Source organism: Podarcis liolepis (genome assembly GCF_965112155.1).
Source record: "Podarcis liolepis genome assembly, chromosome: 13".
Taxonomy (NCBI): domain Eukaryota; kingdom Metazoa; phylum Chordata; class Lepidosauria; order Squamata; family Lacertidae; genus Podarcis; species Podarcis liolepis.
The window spans coordinates 7,957,336-7,978,669 of NC_139573.1; the positions used below are offsets into that span (position 1 = coordinate 7,957,336).

The 21,334-nt window shown below is 41.3% G+C and overlaps 1 protein-coding gene across 2 annotated transcripts; it reads left to right on the forward strand.

Moving 5' to 3' along the window:
• Window positions 1-16,338: 16,338 nt before the first annotated feature.
• On the forward strand, window positions 16,339-19,965 carry LOC310691737 (vomeronasal type-2 receptor 26-like). 2 transcript variants are annotated; one of them, XM_083471692.1, is made up of 3 exons: window positions 16,339-16,498; window positions 17,812-17,938; window positions 18,996-19,965. In XM_083471692.1, the coding sequence occupies exons 1-3, from the start codon at window positions 16,358-16,360 to the stop codon at window positions 19,901-19,903; spliced, it is 1,176 nt and encodes a 391-aa protein (XP_083327818.1). In that variant the 5' UTR covers window positions 16,339-16,357; the 3' UTR covers window positions 19,904-19,965. The 2 variants fall into 2 exon arrangements, with proteins under 2 accessions (XP_083327818.1, XP_083327819.1); XM_083471693.1 differs by lacking the exon at window positions 16,339-16,498 and adding an exon at window positions 16,839-17,025.
• The last annotated feature ends 1,369 nt before the right edge of the window (window positions 19,966-21,334 follow it).

Consider the following 21,334-nt stretch of genomic DNA (forward strand, 5'->3'; position numbering starts at 1 on the left):
TAATAATAATAATAATTCTATTTCTCTAATGTCTTCATTCTGGGATAAGTGAGCAGTGTGACTCTCTTGTAGGATAATGTACTCAAACATTATGCGTATGGAGCAGACAAATTTGAGAAGCTGCCTGCAACGTGTGTGGAGTGGAATGACCAAGATGATCTGGAAACCAAGCCTTAAGAGGAATGGTTGAGGGAGCTGAGAATGCTTAGCCTGGAAAATAACAGACTAGGAGGAGATATGATAGCTGTCTGCACTTATATAAAGGGCTCCCATATGGAAGATTATTTTATTATTATTTCTTGAATTTATATACCACCCTATACCCAGAGGTCTCAGGGTGGTTCACAGAATAAAATCAAAACATAAAACTACAAAAGACATAATCAAAATAAAACCAGCCCAACCAAAACCCCACATTTTAAATGGGCATAAAATGGGGCAAGCTTGTTTTCTCCTGCTCTGGAGGGTAGGACTTGAACCAATGGTGTCAAGTTATAAGAAAGGAGATTACAATTAAACCTTAGGAAGAATTTTCTGACAGTAAGGGCAGTTTGACTGTGAAATGACTCCCTTGGAAGGTGGCAAACTCTCCTTCCTTGGAGTTTTTTAAGCAGAGGTTGGATGGCCATCTGTCATGGATGCTTTAGCTGAGATTCCGTTATTGCAGAGGAATGGACTTCTAGTGGACTTCCAACTCTACAATTCTAGGATTCTAACATGACAGCTAAAGTGCAGTCAAATGTCTACTCAAACAAAAAGCTTCATTGTGTTCCAGAAGAGTTACCCCAAGAAATTGTGAAGGGAACTGCAACATAGTTCTTAACTTTATCTCCTCATTAGCTGTTCTTTGCTGTTCAGCTCAGGCCTCAGCAAAATAATGTAACATTTTGGGGAAAAAATACAACCCAACAAACCAGCACTGGAGGCCAAGATGGAGAAGATCTCCACAGCCACCATATATTTCCCCTTAGTGCTCAGGTAGGTTGGAACAAACGACAACCAAACACTGCAAAACATCAACATGCTGAAGGTGATGAACTTGGCTTCATTAAAAGTGTCTGGCAGCTTCCTAGCCAGGAATGCCACAGTGAAGCTGATGATGGCTAGAAGTCCCATGTAGCCCAGGACAAGATAAAACATGGTGACAGAGCCTTCATTACATTTTGATATGATCTCTTGAGTCAGTGACTGCGTGTCCAAATCTGGAAAGGAAGGAGTGGTAGACAACCACATGGCACAAATACCAACTTGAATGTGGGAGCAGGAAAACACAATGGCGTTGGTCAATCTTCTTCCTACCCACTTCCTCATGCTGGACCCTGGCCTGGTGGCCATGAAAGCAACAACCACTGTCATAGTTTTGGCCAACACACAAGAAACAGCCACTGAGAAAATGATGCCAAAAGTGGGTTGTCTGAGAAGGCAGGTCACTTTCCCAGGTTGGCCAAGGAAGAGCAAAGAAGAGAGGAAGCAGAGCAGAAGGGATATGAGGAGAGCATAGGTGAGGTCCCTATTGTTGGCTTTGACTATGGGGGTATCTCTGTGCTTAATAAAAGTTATTAGTGCCAAAGCTGTGATAAGGGAAAAAGAAACAGTAACTGACGTTAAACTGATCCCTAAAGGTTCTTCATAAGAAAGATAGCTGATTGTTTTGGGGATGCAGTGATCTTGGTTGTTGCTTGGATACTGATAATCTGGGCAGTTCACACAGTTAATCATGTCTGGAAAAAGAAGAAGAAGAAAGGTTCATTTCAATAGGAATTCACATCTGATGAGGAGTACATTTTGGCTTCGGAGTTTGTTTCTACAGATATTTATCACTGCTATTTTACTGCATTTTATTGTAGTATTCTGATTTAATGGTTTCTTCTTTTGCATGGTTGTTTTATTGATCCTGGGTTGTAAGCTACCCTTTGTTCCAGAAGAGAGGAATGGTGGAATATAAAAAATATTTAAGATATAAATAAAATAAACCTTATGTGTGGAAGCAAGATGGAAGCTGCTGCTCACATACATTATGGGTAGTGCCTTCCAGAAGCCTTTGGTCTACACTTCCCATCAGTCTGGCTAGAATAGCCAAGGTTAGGAATGATTGGAGCCTAGCATTCCTGTGCTTATTACATATCTTGCCAGTGAATTAAGTTGCCCATTACCCCATGTCTCGTTTCTTCATTATTGCTGCAGGGGCAAATGATTATTTGCTGCTTGAACGAAAATTAAGTGAGGGGATAATTGCAATACATCACCTACCCATCTGGTTTGAAATCTTCCCTTCTGGACATGGAACACAATCATAGCAGCAAAATTTATCCCTTTCCCTCTTTTTCTTCTGATAACCAGGGTGGCAAGAGTTACTACACACAGAAAGGGGTGGCACCTTTCAGTACACATCATTGGAGTTTAGGGTAGAAGAAAGAAGAAATGTTTTGTTGCTCATAAGCTGACGTACAAAATAAGTAAATAAGCAAACTGTTGACATGGAATAATGAACTTAAATGGAACATTACACATTCATGCATACACCCGCCCATCTCCTGCTAATGCTTTCCAGAATATATTGTTTTTGCCATCTATTGCTTGGCTGACATACGGGCATAGGCAGTTGCTAAATACTGAGTCAAACCCTTGGTTTCTCCAGCTCAGTATTGTTCACAGTGAAAGGCAACAGCTCTCCAAGATTTCAGACAGGGACATCTCCTGGCCCTACCTGGAATTGCTAACAATTTAACCTGGGACCTGTATGCAAAGCAGATTCTCTATCACCAAACTATGGCTAAGGATGCAATAAGGCAGTCATTTCCATTCCTTTCTATCCTATCTCACAATCGGAACTATTTCCATTCCACTGCAGTTTGGTTTCCACAAAACACCATGTTATTTGTCACACTGTCCACTATTTAATGTAATTCACATAATTATTGACGCTAGTTATGAATTTAACATAAGTAAACACTTTTAATTCCACACCATTAATTTCAGTGCAAGGCACACACAATCTAAATGGAGTGGGGCTGAAGTAATCAATCACATATTGCTTCCGAGTAGAAAACAAAGCAAAACAAATATTATAAAATTATTTATAATAATGGATTATTTTCCATTTGGATGTAGGATAAATTAGTCCAGATTGGTTATTTCCACTTCTGTTTTAATTTTCATCAGTATTTTCTTACAACTCTAGCTGAGGGCCCTTCTCCAAAATGTGGGTACCAGAGAAGTTATTTTAATAACTTAATCCAGTGTCTCATTCCATAGGAAGAGGGGTGTCTATTGGTGTCTCATTTTCTTTTGTTAAAAAAAACCCAAACTGGTTCAAAATCCCTTATCAAAGTTTATTGTTATAGAGGATATTATTTTTTATTTCACTTGAACAGAATATTGCACATTTCCCACTGTTAGGCACTTTAAGGTTACAGCTCTCTTTGTTTTTCTTAATGCAATAGGTGGTATTGTCTTTATTATAGAGACAGATCATTCATCGTCAACTGATACAGAAGAGAGAATTCTTAGGTCTTAAATCAATATCCTAGCACCCATACTTGGTTAAATACACTGGGCCACACAATTAAATCATCATCAAGGATTAGTTCTTCTCCTTCAGGAGCTCTGGGCTCCACACTTCCGACTTTAACTCTCTGGAAGGAGTTGTTTGGGAAAGTGGCTATGCTCATGATGTCAAATCCACCTTCCATTTCTCTTTTGTCATTAAAGGACACTGTTTCTTGAGCTGAGTTGTTGAATGTTATGTCTTGAAGAATCAGGTGGAGCTAGTTGAAAGAGAAAAAGAAACAAGGGGAGAGCAAAATAATAGGCTGGATCCAGAGTTAGACATGCATCACTGGAAATTCATGACATTGAATTCATGAGTTCATGAAAATTCCCAATGAATTGAATGGGTCTGGATAGGCGTGCCTAAACAAAATTGTTTTAAGCAGGTGCCATAGTTAGCAAAGTGATGGTACCTGCCAAATGTTATGTTATGTCCTGATAGGGTCTCACTTCTTTTACAACCGCAGTTTCCCAGTGAAAAGCAAGAGATGCCCTACATACAGTGCATTGAAGTAACCTAATCTTGAAGTAACCAATGCCTGAACAATTGTGGTGAAGCTCTCCTGGTCTAGGCACAGTCTTAGCTGATGCACCAGTTACAGCTGGTAAAAGGTGCTTCTACCCACTGAGGTATCTGGGTCTCCAGAGACAAAGCTGGATACAGACACTCATCGCCTCTGACAGCATACCTGCTCATTCGGGGGGATTGTAACCCCATCAAGGGCAGGCAATCAACCAATTTCCCATAGAGGGTAGCCTAGGGCTGCCAGATGCCAGCACAGACGTCACTTAAAAGGGCAGTGCGCTTGGAGAAGGGAAGAGAGCCATTCCCAGGCACGCCTACATTGGGGAAGTGCTGGGGCGTGGGCGGGGCAGTGTGGGGCTCTCCTCTTCTCTTATGCTCGCTCTGTGCATCATGTTTTTCATAGCAAATCATTCTAGAACGTCATTTTTCTTGGAGCTTTTGCCCACCACAAAAAAACTCAACAAGTGTAACAAAATAACCACCTTAACAACTTTTCTGTCTGGATTTTCAATTTTGGAAATATGGCAACTGGTAGCCACTCACCCACATTGCATCCATCTCAGGTTATTTTCCCATCACACCACAGGGCTCTCATGACCTCTCCTTATCCATGTCATGGAGAAATAAAGTTCAGTGTCATCAACATACTGATAGCATCTTGCCTCCAATCTCAATACTCCCCCCCCCAGCTTAAATGCCTGGGCCCCACAAAACACTCATGCAATTCTACTCTCTAGATAGGACCAGTAACCAAATGCCCCCAGTTCCCATTCCATGTAGCTGGCCCTGGTCAATGGTATCAAAAGCTGTAGAAAGCTCAAGCAGCAGGAGCAAAGTCACATTCCCCTTGTCCCATCTTCCATAAAGGTCACCCAACAGGATAACTCAGTTTGGCAAACACCTTCTCTTGTCATGCAGCAAGACCCAGCCTGAAAATGAAGCTCTTTTTTTTTTCAGTGAGGGATGCTCAAAAGTTACGGCTTCCCTTCTCCAAGCCCCAAGAAAAGGAGAAAATGTGAACCCACAAATTTCCATCAATGTGTTGGTGTGTCTAACATAAGTTTACCATTAGGAAAAAGGCATATTGTATTAGCTTTTTCATGGCAAATAAAAACACAATTATATAGTGTAGATATTACCTGCCAAGGGTGGGGTACAACTTTTTCAGCCTCCACAGCTGCTCTGTGCTTGGGTGTAGATGAGTCCATGGCATGCAATGCATGTGCAGCAGCATAGACAGCATTATAGATGCTGTAGCTATGACCAGTCATGCGCATTTCAAAAAGAGGCGCAGGAAGGCTCTCCAGCCTTGCCTCTCCAGTACATGGTTCATCGACCTCTTTTGGACAATGAAATGAGCAGTCAAAGACTTGCTCCCATATATCTTTGATAAAACCATCTCCTTCTGCCCAGCAAGGCTCTATAGTCTGAAGGAATGTCTTGAATGCGGGTGGTTCATGTGAATGAATTGCGAATGAAATAGCCCCTTGGAACACTTGCAGATCTGAGCCTCTTTGAAGGCTAGTTAATGCAAAATCTATCTGGGCTGTCAGAATCCACACCTTTTCGTGAGATGTGTCATTATTGCGTTCAGGATTTCCCAGAAGAATGAAATAGCTCAGCCACATAATGGACAGTGTTTCTCCATAGAGAACAAATGTGTTGACTTTGTTAAATGTGAAAGGTTTATAAATACTCTGGACCTGGTTGTTAATTTCAAACATATCATTTAACCGGGCTTGTTGTGTAATCCTTTCTGTGAAAGCTGAACAGATTCCATGCTGGGAAAGCAATGGCTCCAGGGTCTGCAAGAAACGCTCTCCACTCTCATCGTTGACAGTGAAGAGCCCAACCCATGTCCATCTGAAATGCTGAAGTAAGCGGACAATCCCAATGTACTGGCGGGCTTCGTTGGGGACCATATTGTAGAAGGAGTGGGACTGCATTGCATAACTCTCCTCTGGGGCAAATGAGCCATAAGTGAGCTGAAATAAAATGTAGCGATTTAAGAGATTTTTTTAGGAGGAATGTCTGAATGAATCTGCATATGAGGGCTTTCAGTCTGGGCAATGAGTATTTTTCCAGCTAAACCTGATATGAATTCAGAAAACCTGAATTTTAAAGACGTATTTTGTCTGAATTTTCTCAGCCTGTGAAAATGTAATATTTTTGAACTACAGATAGGTAGCCGTGTTGGTCTGCCATAGTCAAAATAAAAAAATTACTTCCAGTAGCACCTTAAAGACCAACTAAGTTAGTTCTTGGTATGAGCTTTCGTGTGCATGCACACTTCTTCAGATACACTGAAACAGAAGTTGCCAGATCCTTCTATATAGTGAGAAGGTGGGGAGGGGTATTACTCAGAAGGGTGGTGGGAATGGGAGATTGGCAGATAGCTGAGATGAGCCTGTTGTTGAAGGATCTGGCAACTTCTGTTTCAGTGTATCTGAAGAAGTGTGCATGCACACGAAAGCTCATACCAAGAACTAACTTAGTTGGTCTTTAAGGTGCTACTGGAAGGAATTTTTTTATTTTTGAACTAGTCATTGGAAAGATATCTGGTAGAAATTATTGACTGTATATTACCCAGATATGTATTTTAATATGTAAATATATTTATAATAACTGATTTTATGCATACTTTGTTTTTTTATCAACTAACTTTTAAAATCATTAATTCTAATGTATATTTTATGTAAACTGCATTGAGATATTTATGAGCAAGCAAACAAACTGTATTAAATAAATATACGAATTGCATTACATAAATAAATATATTTTCCCATCCTGTTCTCTTCCTTGGGCTAAGTCCTGTTTCACTTTTGAATATCAGGCAAATTAAGTGTAGCTTTCCTGCCTTTCTGAACAACAAAAACCACTTCCAGAATAGCATGAAGCGATTGCAATTTCCGTAAATCCCCATGCACAGAGCTTACCTGTGGAATCTTATAGCTATCCAAGATATCTGCCATGCGGTATGAGATATCAGAGCCAAGCCCCCCTATGACGGTCATGAGGTTTTTCTGCCTGCCACATTTGTAGTTGGGCACAAATTTCTGTGATTTGAAGAGGAGGTCCAGAGTGGTGCGGTAAGTTCTCTGCGCATCGTAGTAGCTGTCACTGATGTGGAACCCCAATGTAGCATTGGGCAAGATTCTGGGATTTTCATTAATTTCTTTCACAGCAAATGCCAAGGCGAGGACGTGCTGGTAGAATTTTGTTATCACACTGCCAACAGAGAGACCTGCTTATTTGGAAGCAGATGTTGCAAGCTTGGCTAACATTGGCTTTAAATAAGACAATCTATTTTTGAAACAAACTCCTCTACAAGCATCACGACTAGGGAAGGGCAAACTTACTTTATTTGCACTATCTGAAACAATATGCAAACCAAAATGCTGCTAAAATTCACACCTCTCTGAATTTTGCAATGTAATATACAGGTAAAGGTAAAGGGACCCCTGACCATTAGGTCCAGTCGTGACCGACTCTGGGGTTGCGGCGCTCATCTCGCTTTATTGGTCGAGGGAGGCAGCGTACAGCTTCCGGGTCATGTGGCCAGCATGACTAAGCCGCTTCTGGCGAACGAGAGCAGCGCACGGAAACGCCGTTTACCTTCCCCCCGGAGTGGTACTTTATCTGCTTGCACTTTGACGTGCTTTTGAACTGCTAGGTTGGCAGGAGCAGGGACTAAGCAACGGGAGCTCACCCCGTCATGGGGATTTGAACCACCGAACTTCTGATTGGCAAGTCCTAGGCTCTGTGGTTTAACCCACAGCGCCACCCGCGTTCCTTAATGTAATATATACAAACACGCATTTACTAGGATAAGATGTGCATAAAAATAAGGCTTATGCACAGTCCTCCCAGTCCATCCCATGGCTTCAGTCTGTCCCCACAATCAACCTGACCTCACCTGCCTTAGATCCAGTCCACCTGCCCTCTTAACAACTGTAGGGTTTCTGCAATGGTTTAGTTGATAATCAACTCATAAGGATGGATGAAGCTGTTAATTTTGGTTTCTCTCAGTTTCTCCTTCTTCTAGTTTTAACACATTTCTCCACATTTTCACATCTGTCTGCAATGGGTTGTTTTTTTAAGCCATCAAGACAATTCATCAGCATTTTGATGCAAATTTATCCAAATGTACAAAATCTTCTATGCAATTTCCCTGAACGCACACATTTTACAAACCAATTTCCCCTAACACAATATATTTTTATGCCGTTTTCATTAGCATGTGTATTTTAATGTGTATTTTGGCCTACTGTATGCATAATCAGAATTGCCTGAAACCCTGGAAAGCTACTGCTGGTCCTTGTAGACAATACTGAGGTAGATGGACCAGTGGTTTACTTAGACAGCTTCCTATGCAACTGTTAACTACTAGCTTCTTCTTCACACATGCACACAGCATGAGAAAGAGATGTGATGATGTGGACACTCCACACCAAAATTCTCTTTCCTTGCATTACAAATGCTGAGGTTTCAAAGCTCACATGACGCAGGAAGGAGGGGATCCTTACAGTGGGACATCAGATTTCAGCTCTTGTGAAGGGTGTACCTTGAAGGAAACTGGGTTGAAAACGTAAATGATCTGAGAGGAAATCCCACCGATGAGGAGGTCTCCTGATTGGTACCACTCATGGGGAACAGGGAGGGGATCAGTTGGACGGCACTTCATAGCATTTGCTTTGCACGCTAGAGGAGGTAGCAGAAGCAGCAGCACTAACCACACCATCTGATGGCAAACCAGAACAGGTCCTTCTTTGCCCATCTACAGTGCCATTGTTGGCATCAGAAAGTTTGGAAAAGTTACAGTCAGCCAAGATCCTTAATTAAATATATAAATATATCTAAGTGTATCCGCCTTATCTTTAAGGCTAGCAAAACATGCCTTGAATGTGCCAGTAAATGTCCACTGATTTCAAGCCAGAAATATACAAGGAAAGGGGGAGATTATCAGAGCCCAAACTGACCAAACCCCACGTGCCTCTCACCCCCGGTCATAATGGCACACAGTGTGGTTGGTTATAAGTAAATAACTTTCACACTTGTTTCCTGGTTGCTTTTCTAGAAGCTTCTCCTTTGAACAAGGAGTGCATTTCAGATAATTTCAGGGGAAGATAATTACTTCTGCAGGGTTTCGTCTCAGGGGATCACCCTCAGTACAAACAGTTTTTCCACATCTGATCACTGCTCCATGTGATGTTAACCAAGTAGTTTGCTACTGGTGCAAGCCATCTTTCACTAATAGCCAGTGCACTGTTGACTGATGTACATTAGGATATGTGTGTTGGGATAAGGAGCTTTATCCCTTTGCCCCCAATTGGCCAAATAATCTATGTTAAAGACACTACATTTTAATGTACATAAAATGTGTGTTTGAATGCATTGTATTTAAAGTGCTTGTAATGAGAAGTTTACATTAGGCAGGAGCTTTTATTATAGCGAATACAGTAAAGCAGCTATGGTCAGCAGACAGCTGAAACCTGAGAAGTCAGATTCTCTGTGTTGTTGGAAGCCAGAAGAGAGATTGCCAGCCCAGCATGTTGCGAGGAGCTCCCAGCATATTGCAGGCTCTCTCTGGGATCAGAGAGAGGTTCCTGAACTGTATAAAAGTAATTAAAGGACTGAACCTTATTGCCTGCTGCTTGATTGCAATGTGTTACTTTGTTCTTACCAATGTTTATATGTAGATAGTTTTAAGACTGTTCTGTAGTAAAGCACTGAAACTTATTCTTGGGATGGAAAGCTCATTTATAGCTAAACAAGTTCCAGATCAGGGATTCAGCTAAATACCTTTAACAATCTGTGATTGGCAGTTGCTTGTGGCTGGTGAGCAAATGATGGGTAACTTTGGTGAGTTGTAAGATTGGCAGTGGTGGTTAGTTGGGTGAGTGGTATTTGGCAACCCCCCCCCCCAATAGCTCAACAACTCTGGGCAATCCCCCCATAAAAAAGCTGAATAACTCTGGGCAAGATCCCCACATTTCCTTAATTTTGAGTCCCCCAAAATAGGGGTCGTCTTATACAAGGGGGCATTTCATACAAGGAAAAATACGGTAAATATAAAAGTTCCCTCTGCCATCATTTCACCTATTCAAGCCAGTTTCTACCACACTAAGGTTTTTGATGGGTGATATATTGCTGTGGTAATGCAGGAAGCTTCTTACACAGTAATAGACAGCTGTGTCGTCGGGTTTCATGTTATTCATCTGCAGTTCCAACTTGCATGAAGGGTTCCTTGAGACAGTGAAGCATCCTTTCACCGTGGGGGCATAAAACTGCTTGCTCCCGTCAGTGTATATTAAGGCAATTCATTCCAGTCCCTTCCTGGGAGCCCGCCTCACCCAGTGCATGGGGAAGCTGTGGAAGGTGAACCCAGAGCCCTGGCAGGAAATGTTAAGGGTCTCTCTGGGACTTTTTACACTCCCTCCTGGACTCAAACCCTGGGTCCTCCATCAATACCTTAACCACTACTCCACACTTGCTACTCCACACTTGCTATTGCACCATATCAGGTTGAAAAAACACCTTTGAAGATGACTGCAAGAATAACAAACTATAGCTACCATGTCCATTTCACTTGCCATAAGTTTTGACAGACTGTCTGGAAAGTGGTCCCAGGCATGCAGGGCTGTGTAGTTGCGGTGAATACAGCAGATTTAAACAGGAAGTTGCCTATGTATTTTCATATGTCTGTGCATAAAAGAGGCTTACAAGCCCCCTTCAGAAATTCAGATATGGAGGAGAGGGAGACGTCTTTGTGTATTGGCCCCGCCCCTGGTATTTTAACTGCCACTACAGCTGTCTGAAGGAAGAGCTGTAGGAACTGTCCTCCTGGCCCTGGGTGTTGTCACCTGCTCGGCCTCTAAGTCTGATCTAGGGGGAAAGATTGCTGCAGGGAGGCATTGCTCTTTATCAAGGGCAAGACAACCAGAACCATGTCTGAGGAGTTGCTCTTCTGCTAGACAGGCAGAATCTGCAAAGGCAAAACTATCTAACAGTGTGTTAGCTTCAGGCTTGTAACTTGAAATTAGCTTCTCCCTCCCTCCTCCCTCCCAATTCTTTTTCCCTTGTATGCCTAACAGTAATTAGGCTATCTCTGTCCAGATAGGGGTGCAGCTGGGCCATCTGGAGATGACAGGAGCTGTAATCCAAAATATCTGAAGGGCACCAGGACGGGAAAATCTGGTCTGGATTGTGCCTAAGGTTAAGCATACTCAGAATAGACACAGTGATGTTAACAAGGGTGATTAACTTACTTCTATAAATTTCATTGGGCACAGTCGGCTGCAACCCATTTAATTGACCAAACTGGCATTTCTGATCTTCCCAGAGAGTACATCCTTACATTTCTGAATAACCTCCAGGGAAAACAAGATCAGCAGCAATTTCATCATGATATTGAAGAGATGGCCCAGATAGAAAGGGAATACCAGGAAGCTCATAGGTGGTTTCTGCGATGTGAGCGGAAACCACCTATCAGCTTCCTGATCGCTGCCAGCGGCCGCCAATCATACTCCCGCTTGTTGCGACAAGGGCAGCTGTCTATTGGCTGCCACAGTGGCAAACAGGAGGGCTAATGGGCGGCAAACAGGAGGGCGATCAGGCAGCTGCGACGTGTGTGGTTGTTTGCTGCGTTCCGGTGGGTGAGCGATTTTCGGGATTCCCCGCCCCCAAACAATCAAGCGGCCAATGCTGAAAACTGCTCACCCGCCGGAATGAAGTGCAAGCCTGAGATTCTAAGCAGCAATTGTAAGCAACACAAGCGGTTGTGTGCTGCAATCTGGTGAGTGAGCAATTTCCGGCATTCCCCTCCACAACAATCAAGCGGCCAATCGCCACTTACAATCTCGGGCTCGTGGCAAAAAAAAAAACAAAACATTCCAGCGTCCCCCCTCAGCACTACCAGTGTATAAGACGAGCCTAAATCTTGAACCTCATTTTTGGGTCAAAAAAGCTTGTCTTATACACGGAAAAATACGGTATCTCCTCCCACTGAGAATATCAGGGGCACTAAGTCCCATCAGGACTGTGGTGGGGGCACAGGGATGAGGTACTGTCAGTATTGATTCCATCACATTGCAGAACTACAGGTTTGTGCATTTAAAATAGATCAAAGTGTTCTGCTGCCCTAGTGCAACATATCCACTTTAAAATAAACCTGTACAGTTGGCTGTTGGGAAAGTGATAAGGAAATGAATTGAAAAGTGTGGGATCAACTAATTTTTAATGTGTAGATATATAAGCACCATGCAAGCAAGCCAGGGCTGGGAACGGAATGATCTGTTAATTTTCCCAATCTTAAATTCAGTTATTTACATTTCTGCAGTAATTTGTAAATATCTTTTTTTCTTAAAAACTCATGAAAGTTCACCAGAATTTTAGTGCAAAATTCTCCTAATAAAATTTTCTGCTAATAAATTTGTGTGCACACATTTTGGTAAGTAATTTTGTGTGCATTATCTTCAGTGGTCTTTCCATTTTTATACACATTTCTGCAAACCTATGCGTTTTTCTGGACATTCATTGGAGAACTGCATCAAAAGTAGGATAAATTTCTGAATTTTAGGGGATGTCTGTGTTTTAGTTCTCACATTGCTTTGGAAAGTGTGGATTTGCTATCTTTGCATTTAAATGGGAACTGAGTCAAATTTCTTATCCACCCCAAAACAGGATGAATTCTCATGATTTTATAACTTCCGCACAAACTAATCAGAACAAATGCTCAGTGAAGACCAGATACAATCTAACCTCCATGGAAGCTTGGCTTGGGGCAAGTGAATCAGGAACAAAACTCAATACGAATAAAATCTAGAGGGGCCTTTCAAACCTCCAGAGTCCTCCTCACCAGTGTCTTATTGCAACTTGCACTGGCAATTCCAAACTACACAGCAAACCTTGTATCTAGTGTGTGTCATAAAACTGGAACCGGGCAGTGCTATAATCTTCTCATAATTTTCATAATTATTGAAATGTGTTTCAATAAATGATTGAACATAGCACTTCATCCTGTCCTCCTGTCAAGCCAATGGCTTCACTTTAGGGTATTATTTTCCTGTTGGCGTTTGCTCGCCTTAGAAATCTGGGACCTGTCACCTACTTGTAGTCTCTTTGAGGAGCATAACAATCTTGTGGCCAGATTCAAGTAGATACAAACATGTTTTCTATCTAAAAGGATTCTGGCACAGTGACTTTGCTAAGTTATCTCCCCCTGCAGCTATCCAAATTACTGTCATTTGTTCACCTGCCCAAAACCCTAATGGTGTTTCAGAAAATGACAACATTTAGTAAAAGCACTAGCTTTATAAGTAGATATAGAAAACATGCAAGTCTCCTGTCACTGATGAGTGACAAGATGCAGGTAAGGTTCTGCCAGTTTGAGCTGCGATGTGTGTTGCCATTTTGTAGAGCAAACTTCAGAGTCTGTATTGGTTGTCTCTTCTAGCCTGCTGAGGCAGGCACTCGAATTCTGCTGACGCTAAAGATAAGTGTGTTGTTTTCCTTTATTGGCAAAGTCAGGCACCACCCACAGTAAGGCATTAATGTAAGGCTGGATGCTGGAGCAAGAGAATGCTAGAGAGGATGTTTGCTGTAAAGATGGTGGGTCTATATGGGTTGTTGCTGCTGCTTCAGCCTCTCAAACAATGTAAAGCAGATACCAGAAAGTGCCACATGAATGATCCCCTGCCTGTTCCACATGAGTGGTACCAGCCTGGGAGCCTCATCATTGGCGGGATAACTTCTCACATCTCTTACCATTTCCACGAACTACTCTTCAGTATATTTCCTTCTCATGAATTGTTCGAGGTTCCAAAGTAAGCATTCACCTCCCCCCTTAATCTGCTTCATCTGAGCTTGTTGCTCATACAAGTGATAGGATTTGATTTGATTTTGCTTTTACTTTTAGATACCATCTTCCTATGGTACAAGCTGGAAAAACACAAAATATAGAAGGAAGATCACACACCTCATAACAATCTGATCCAAAACAAATTAGTAATAATAGAAAAGATCATTTTAAAGTAAAGTTATATCAAATAAAGTAATATTCAATGATCCATATGGAATATGATAGTACATAATAAAGCAAACTTTCCAAATATCAGTAAATAATAGTTTTATACAAATCCACTCTCAATAAATACAATAAATAATTACAAAACTTTTATCAATTAAAAAAATGAGAAATGCACAAAATACTGCAATAAAAAGATCAGCTTTAGGTACATGGTCATGTATGTATGTATTTCTTCTTTTTAGGCTCCTTAGAGAGAGAGGGAAAGCAATGTATTACAATGATGTGTGCTTCAAACAACGGCGTCTTCAGAACTATATCCAGTGCTATTTTTCCTAGTAAAAGAGGTGCCAGAACTCACATTGTACACCTACCTGAAAGGTGCTGGAACTGAGTTCTGGTTGAAAAAATGTCCCCAGGATTAAATTTCTGAAGGAAACTCCTGGACTGGAAAGCTTAGGACTCACTGTTGGTTCAAGGCAGGAAAACCTTTGTCAGTGTTATGATGCTTTACACATGTTATTTTGTCTGTAAAGGAAGAGTTTTACTATCTCAGGAACAGCAGTAACAGGGTACTTTCAGTAGCTATGCGGTATCATCACAATCACCATGACTGATGTCCCAGTGGCAAGCAATTTGGCTATAGACAGGATGGAGCAGAATTGTTCTAAAGAGTTTGGCTGCCTTAAGTGCTTCTTGGCTGAAAGAGCACTCAATCTCTCTCTGCAGTGTGGTGCTAAAATTCTACCAGCACATCCTGGCCTTGGTGTTTGCCGTAAATGAGATCAACGAGAATCCCAGCATCTTGCCCAATGTCACCCTTGGGTTCCACATCTATGACAGCTACTACGACACAAGGATGACTTATCGGACCACTATGGATCTGCTCTTCAAATTCAGAAGATTTGTCCCCAGTTACAAATGCAACACCCAGAAAAACCTCATAGCTGTCATTGGGGGACTTGGTTCTGATGTCTCCTTCCATATGGCAGAACTCTTAAGCCTATACAAGTACCCACAGGTAGGATTTATCCATGGATGAAGGGGGGATAGTCACTAAGTTCATTCTTCTCCTGGAATGCTGAGAGTAATTTTGAGGGTCAGAATAAGCAAAGGAATGGATGAGAGAAAATCAAAATCTTCCCTAATGCTTAAGTTCCCCTGAAGCTTAGTGGTGCCATTTCCCAAGTGTGCAGCAGCTGCAATATCCTTAAAAAAAGAAAGAAAAAGAAAGAAATGGAAATGAACTGTGACTTCATTTTAAAATGAACTATGACTTCATTTTAAAATGAACTATGACTTCATTTTAAAATGAACTATGACTTCATTTTAAATGAGAGGTGCTAGTCATCAGAACACCTCCTTTACCAGTTACTAAATGTCACATTTCCCAAGTCTACATTTCAGAGACCTTTAATACAATTTTGGCCTGCTCCCAAAATTGTGAAGGAGTTTTTCCACAGCTCTGATAAATATTCCTGTTTTGCACAAGGTGACAGGCTCAGATGCTCCTCTTAAAATATTTCTGTTTTTCCCTTCAGCTCACATACGGTTCATTCACCTCAGAGCAGAGTCATACAACACTGTTGCCTTCCTTTTACCATATGGTCCCAAGTGAAGCGAACCAGTACATTGGGATCATTAGCTTGCTGAAGCATTTTGGTTGGACCTGGATTGGGCTCTTTGCTGTGGATAATGACAGTGGAGAACATTTCACACAGGTCCTGGAGCCATTGCTTTTTCAGAATGGAATCTGTTCAGCCTTCACACAAATGATTCCAAAACAAAACAATGCACTGAATCTCAATGCAGTTAACATATTAGCCTCTCTTATTTATCTAGCTTTCTCAGAGAGCAAAGCCACTACCTTTGTCATCTATGGAGATTCTACGACCATTCTATGGGTGAATACATATGTGCTCATAGGAGTTCCTAGCTACAATGAAAGAACATCACTTGGAAAGGTGTGGGTTATGACAGCCCAGCTGGATTTTACATTAACAGGCCTTCAGAATGGATGGGATTTTCAATTGTTTGAAGGCGCCCTGTCCTTCACAATTCACTCTGATGAGATTCAAGGATTCAAGGAATTTCTTCAGATCGCAAAACCTGGCTGGAATCAAGAAGATGGCTTTCTAAAGGACTTCTGGGAGCAAGCATTTGACTGTTCATTTCCAGACCCCCAGGAGCTGATAGAGGTTGATGGAACTTGTACTGGAGAGGAGAGGTTGGAGAATCTTCCTGCATCTATATTTGAAATGTATATGACTGGCCACAGCTACAGTATCTATAATGCCGTCTATGCTGTGGCACATGCTTTGCATGCCATAGGGTCCTCTAGATACAAACACAGTCCAATAATGAGTGGCAAAAGTCTTCAAGATCTCCAGCCCTGGAAGGTAGTGTATTCATAATGAAATAATCTCATTTACATAAAGAGAATATAAAAAATAATGCATCTTCCAACTTTATTCAACAACAACAACAACAACAACAACAACAACAACAACTATTATTCAAATTAAACTATAACAGCCATGGCATACTGGTTCTCTTGCCTTAAATATAAACTATATTTTTAGGCAGATTTTTTGTAGGATGAAACTACATAAGCAATGTTGTCAACAAATTTTTAAAGTATATTTACTCCAATACGTTTTGATCCCATTCCTAACCACCCTTGCTCTTTTCCCACTAGCTGCACCCATTTCTTGAAGGCATTTTGTTTAATAACTCAGTTGGAGAAGCAATCTTTTTTCAAGATAACAGGGAGAGGAGAGGTGGATTTGACATAATGAACATGGTCACTTTCCCAAACAAATCCTTCCAGAGAGTCAAAGTTGGAAGGGTGGATGCCAAGTTTCAGGAAGAAAAAGAGTTCATCATTGATACAGACATAATTGTGTGGCACAGGAGTTTTAAACAGGTTTGGATTCTTGATAAGCTTCCCGTTTATGTCTTCTGCCATGTTGGTTGGAAATACAAAATGATTCTTGTCTCCCAAAGGACTGGAGTTCGTAACATAGATCAGATGGATAATGAATGTCAATATGTACTGGAACGTCCCTTAGGAAAATGTTGTCTAAATTTACAGCTTCTTCTGAGAAAGAATTCATCTTTGCTGTTGTTGTAGTTGGGAGGTTATCAATCTTTGGTAACCAAGCCACAGTTATACATTATGACCACAATTAGACCACTTTAATCAAAATGCCCCCCCCCTCAAATTCCTAAGAACTGAAGTTTGTTAAGGGTGCTGAGAGTTGTTAGGAGAACCTTATTACACTATTCTCAGAAGTGTGGTTCTAAACAATAGACTGCAAAAATAATGCATTATAGTGGTACCTCAGGTTAAAAACCTAATTCATTCTGGAGGTCCGTTCTTAACCTGAAACTGTTCTTAACCTGAGGTACCACTTTAGCTAATGGGACCTCCCACTGCTACTGCACCGCCGGAGCACAATTTCTGTTCTCATCCTGAAGCAAAGTTCTTAACCCAAGGTACTATTTCTGGGTTAGTGGAGTCTGTAACCTGAAGTGTCTGTAACCCGAGGTACCACTGTATATGCTCAGGACTGTTTGGCACATTGTGGCATGCTTATATTGCATGTACCCTGTTCTGAATTCTTCCATGTTCATCATGTGCTTACGGAGTAAACAGAGAGATTGTCAATTTCTCCCATTCTACTAATCATTTATTCCCCTTTATGGGCAGGTGATGCCTGTCTCTGTGTGCAGTGACTCCTGCCGTCCTGGTTATCAGAAGAAAAAGAAGGAAGGAGTGAAGTTTTGCTGCTACAGTTGCGCCCTGTGTCCAGAAGGAAAGATTTCCACCCAGAAGGGTAGGTCTCAATGTCTTTGTCTTCTGGATGCTTTCAGTTAATATGTTTGGTTATGAGAGGGAATTAATCAAGTTATGGTGGCACCATAGGTTCAGTTTCTACACAGAGAGTAAGGGCAGCTTAGTCCATTTTGAGTAGGCCACAAACCTCAGTACTGTCCAAGTTACTTCCTCTTGTTAACCTATTTTACCCAATGAGGATTTGTTTATTTCTTAATTTCACTTTCTTTCATTCTTCTTTTCATTTATTTTATGTTCTCAAAGAGGTTTCCATAAAAAAACCTATGAACAGAAACTCACAAAGACCAGATGAAAAGGCAGCTGCAATCAAATAAAACAAATGATAGCCTTCAACAGTGTGATGATGTACCTATCTGTGCCTCCAAGGGGAGAGAGCACCAAAACTGGGGTACCACCACTAACAAAGCCCTGTGCAAGGACCTCACACATACTACTCAGTTTGACCTCACACAGCCCTCCCTACTGATCTCAGGGCTCAGGCTGGTTGATACGGGGAAAATTCTTCTGAAAAGAAATTGCTTACTGTAGGGACAAGGCAGAAATGGTTCCAAGCACAGTGTTTGCATGCTGAAAGATGTCCCCCGCCCCCAGTTGCACAGGAGATATCTCTGCATATACCTGCCACTGTCTCTTATGTCACCTGAAAATTGGAATTTCAATAGTAGTAACATACACAGTAACTGATTAGGTGTTATGCCAATATCACACACTGTACAAAATCATAAAATAATACGACAAATAGTAGTGAAATTTTTGTATTATTTTATTTTGTTGACTAGTTCTTTATTTTAAAAATAAATACTGTGTTATAGTACAGGCGGAAAGGGCAGAACGGGAGCAGACTGTGGGGTGGAAGGGGGCAGGGCATGCTTATGTACACTCTGCCAACATGTGCAGGGGTAGTGAATGGAAATGGTGCGAAATGGTTGCTGCATGTATTTAATGTAAACCATTTGGAATTATTTTTTAAAAATTAAGTGGACTACACATTTCATGTGCAAAATTAGCATTGTGATGATTGCTCTTTATTGCTTCAGACATGGATGACTGTTCCAAATGCCCAGAAGATCAGTATGCAAGCAAGGACAGAGATCGGTGCATCCCAAAACTGACAGTCTTTATGTCTTATGAAGAACCCCTAGGGATCAGTTTAGCCTTGGTTGCTATTTCTTTTTCCTTCATCACAGCCATGGTGTTAGGAACTTTTATTAAGCACAAAGACACTCCCATAGTCAAAGCCAACAACCGGGACATCACCTACACTCTCCTGGTCTCCCTCCTGCTCTGCTTCCTCTCATCTTTACTTTTTATAGGAAGACCTCAGAAGTTGACTTGTTACCTCCGACAAACTTCCTTTGGAATCATCTTCTCTGTAGCAGTTTCATGTGTATTGGCAAAAACCATCACTGTGGTTGTAGCTTTCATGGCCACCAAACCAGGGTCCAACATGAGAAAGTGGGTGGGGAAAACATTGGCCAACTCCATTGTCCTTTTCTGCTCTTGGATTCAAGCAGGCATCTGTGTAGTGTGGCTAGCCACTTCTCCCCCATTCCCCAATTTGGACATGCAGTCAGTACCTGCACAGATCATATCGGAATGTAATGAAGGGTCTGTCACCATGTTTTATCTTGTTCTGGGCTACATGGGCCTTCTGGCCATCATCAGCTTCACTGTGGCTTTCCTGGCAAGGAAGTTGCCAGACAGTTTCAATGAAACCAAGTTTATCACCTTCAGCATGTTGATGTTTTGCAGTGTTTGGTTGTCATTTGTTCCAACCTACCTGAGCACCAAGGGGAAATATATGGTGGCTGTGGAAATCTTCTCCATCTTGGCCTCCACTGCTGGGTTATTGGGCTGTATCTTTGCCCCTAAATGCTTCATCATGGTCCTGAGACCTGACTTGAACAACAGAAAGCAACTAATAAGGAAAAACCTCAGCTTTTAATCAACTCCATCTGATATCATAGAATTAAAGAATATTACATTCCTGTTTATGTTATGTGAGCAGAGTTCGTGGCCTACTCAGGCTGGGACTCAGCTTTCAATATATGTCTATTAAATTATTTGTATTTATGTGTTGCATTAACAAATAGAACCAGAATATGATATATTCACATGAATAAAAATGAAGAAATAAACCTTTAAAACTTTCATGGGATTTCATACAGTATAATTATTTACTCAAATAGGGAAGAAAGTACATTAAACTGAGATTTGACAAAAGAAGAAAGAATTGGAACAATCTGCAGCTAAGAAATATTAGAAATATGAGCAAGCCAGGGCTGAACTGATACTACCCTTGCTGGTACCTTTCCAGGGAAAATCAGAGGCTCACTATGTCAGGTTCCTATTGGAAAACCGGACAAATGCTAGAACATTAGCAGTGGCAAAGTTTTTATCGGTGGTTGCAAGAACAAATGATCCCTATATTCTGAACAAAATGCTTGTTTAACCTGGAGGTAGGCTGTATGAATTGTGTATTGTGTACTGCTTTGTAATGATTTGCTGGGTCTCCGAACCGTAATAAAGATTGATGATGAATATTACTTGGCAAATTAAGATCCTTCAGATCTATGTTAACAATGCAACTGATAGAAATGAAATTGAATTATGGTAAAGAAACAACTTTTGAATTTGCCAGGGATATTCAATGACTGGGGAAATGATCATCATATAAGCTGTGGAAGGAGAAAGAGATATTTTAGTTGCAAGAAGAAATGCTGTAATAAGAGATAAGTGTGCATAGTATGTTTATATTAGTAAAAATAATATGCAAAAATGCATTATATTACAGAATACTGCTTGCAAAAATGTGTTCATTAGTCAAAACTGCATATCAAAATTTATGTATTAGGAGAAATTTGCACTAAAATGCTGATGAATTTTCATAAGGATTTTTCCTTTTTTAAAAATCTGCATATTGCTGGGGAAATGTGGTGAACTGATTTTAAGATTGTAAAAATGAGAAACAGAGACCAGCAAAATTAAAAGATCCATCCACCCATAATATAGGCCTTAATTTTAAGTATTTTAGGAACAATAGGATCTAGGGAAGAGGATAACTGGAGAACAGGCAACTGAAAAGAGGCGGTTGGAGGATGGATGGCGGCTAACGTATTGAGGTTGAATCCTGACAAGACAGAAGTACTGTTCTTGGGGGACAAGGGGCGGGTGGGTGTGGGGGACTCTCTGGTCCTAAATGGGGCAACTGTGCCCCTGAAGGAGCAGGTGCGCAGCCTGGGAGTAATTTTGGACTCACAGCTGTCCATGGAGGCACAAGTTAATTCTGTGTCCAGGGCAGCTGTCTATCACCTCCATCTGGTGCACAGGCTGAGACTCTACCTGCCCATGGACTGTCTCATCAGAGTGGTGCACG

Bases quoted from the DNA above. Each gene is read 5' to 3' on its own strand.
- LOC310691737 (XM_083471692.1), top strand. From the start codon at position 16,358: ATGTATATGACTGGCCACAGCTACAGTATCTATAATGCCGTCTATGCT. The intron at 16,499-17,811 runs GTAGTGTATTCA...CTTTATGGGCAG, and splicing joins AAGATCTCCAGCCCTGGAAG to GTGATGCCTGTCTCTGTGTG. The intron at 17,939-18,995 runs GTAGGTCTCAAT...TTATTGCTTCAG, and splicing joins AAAGATTTCCACCCAGAAGG to ACATGGATGACTGTTCCAAA.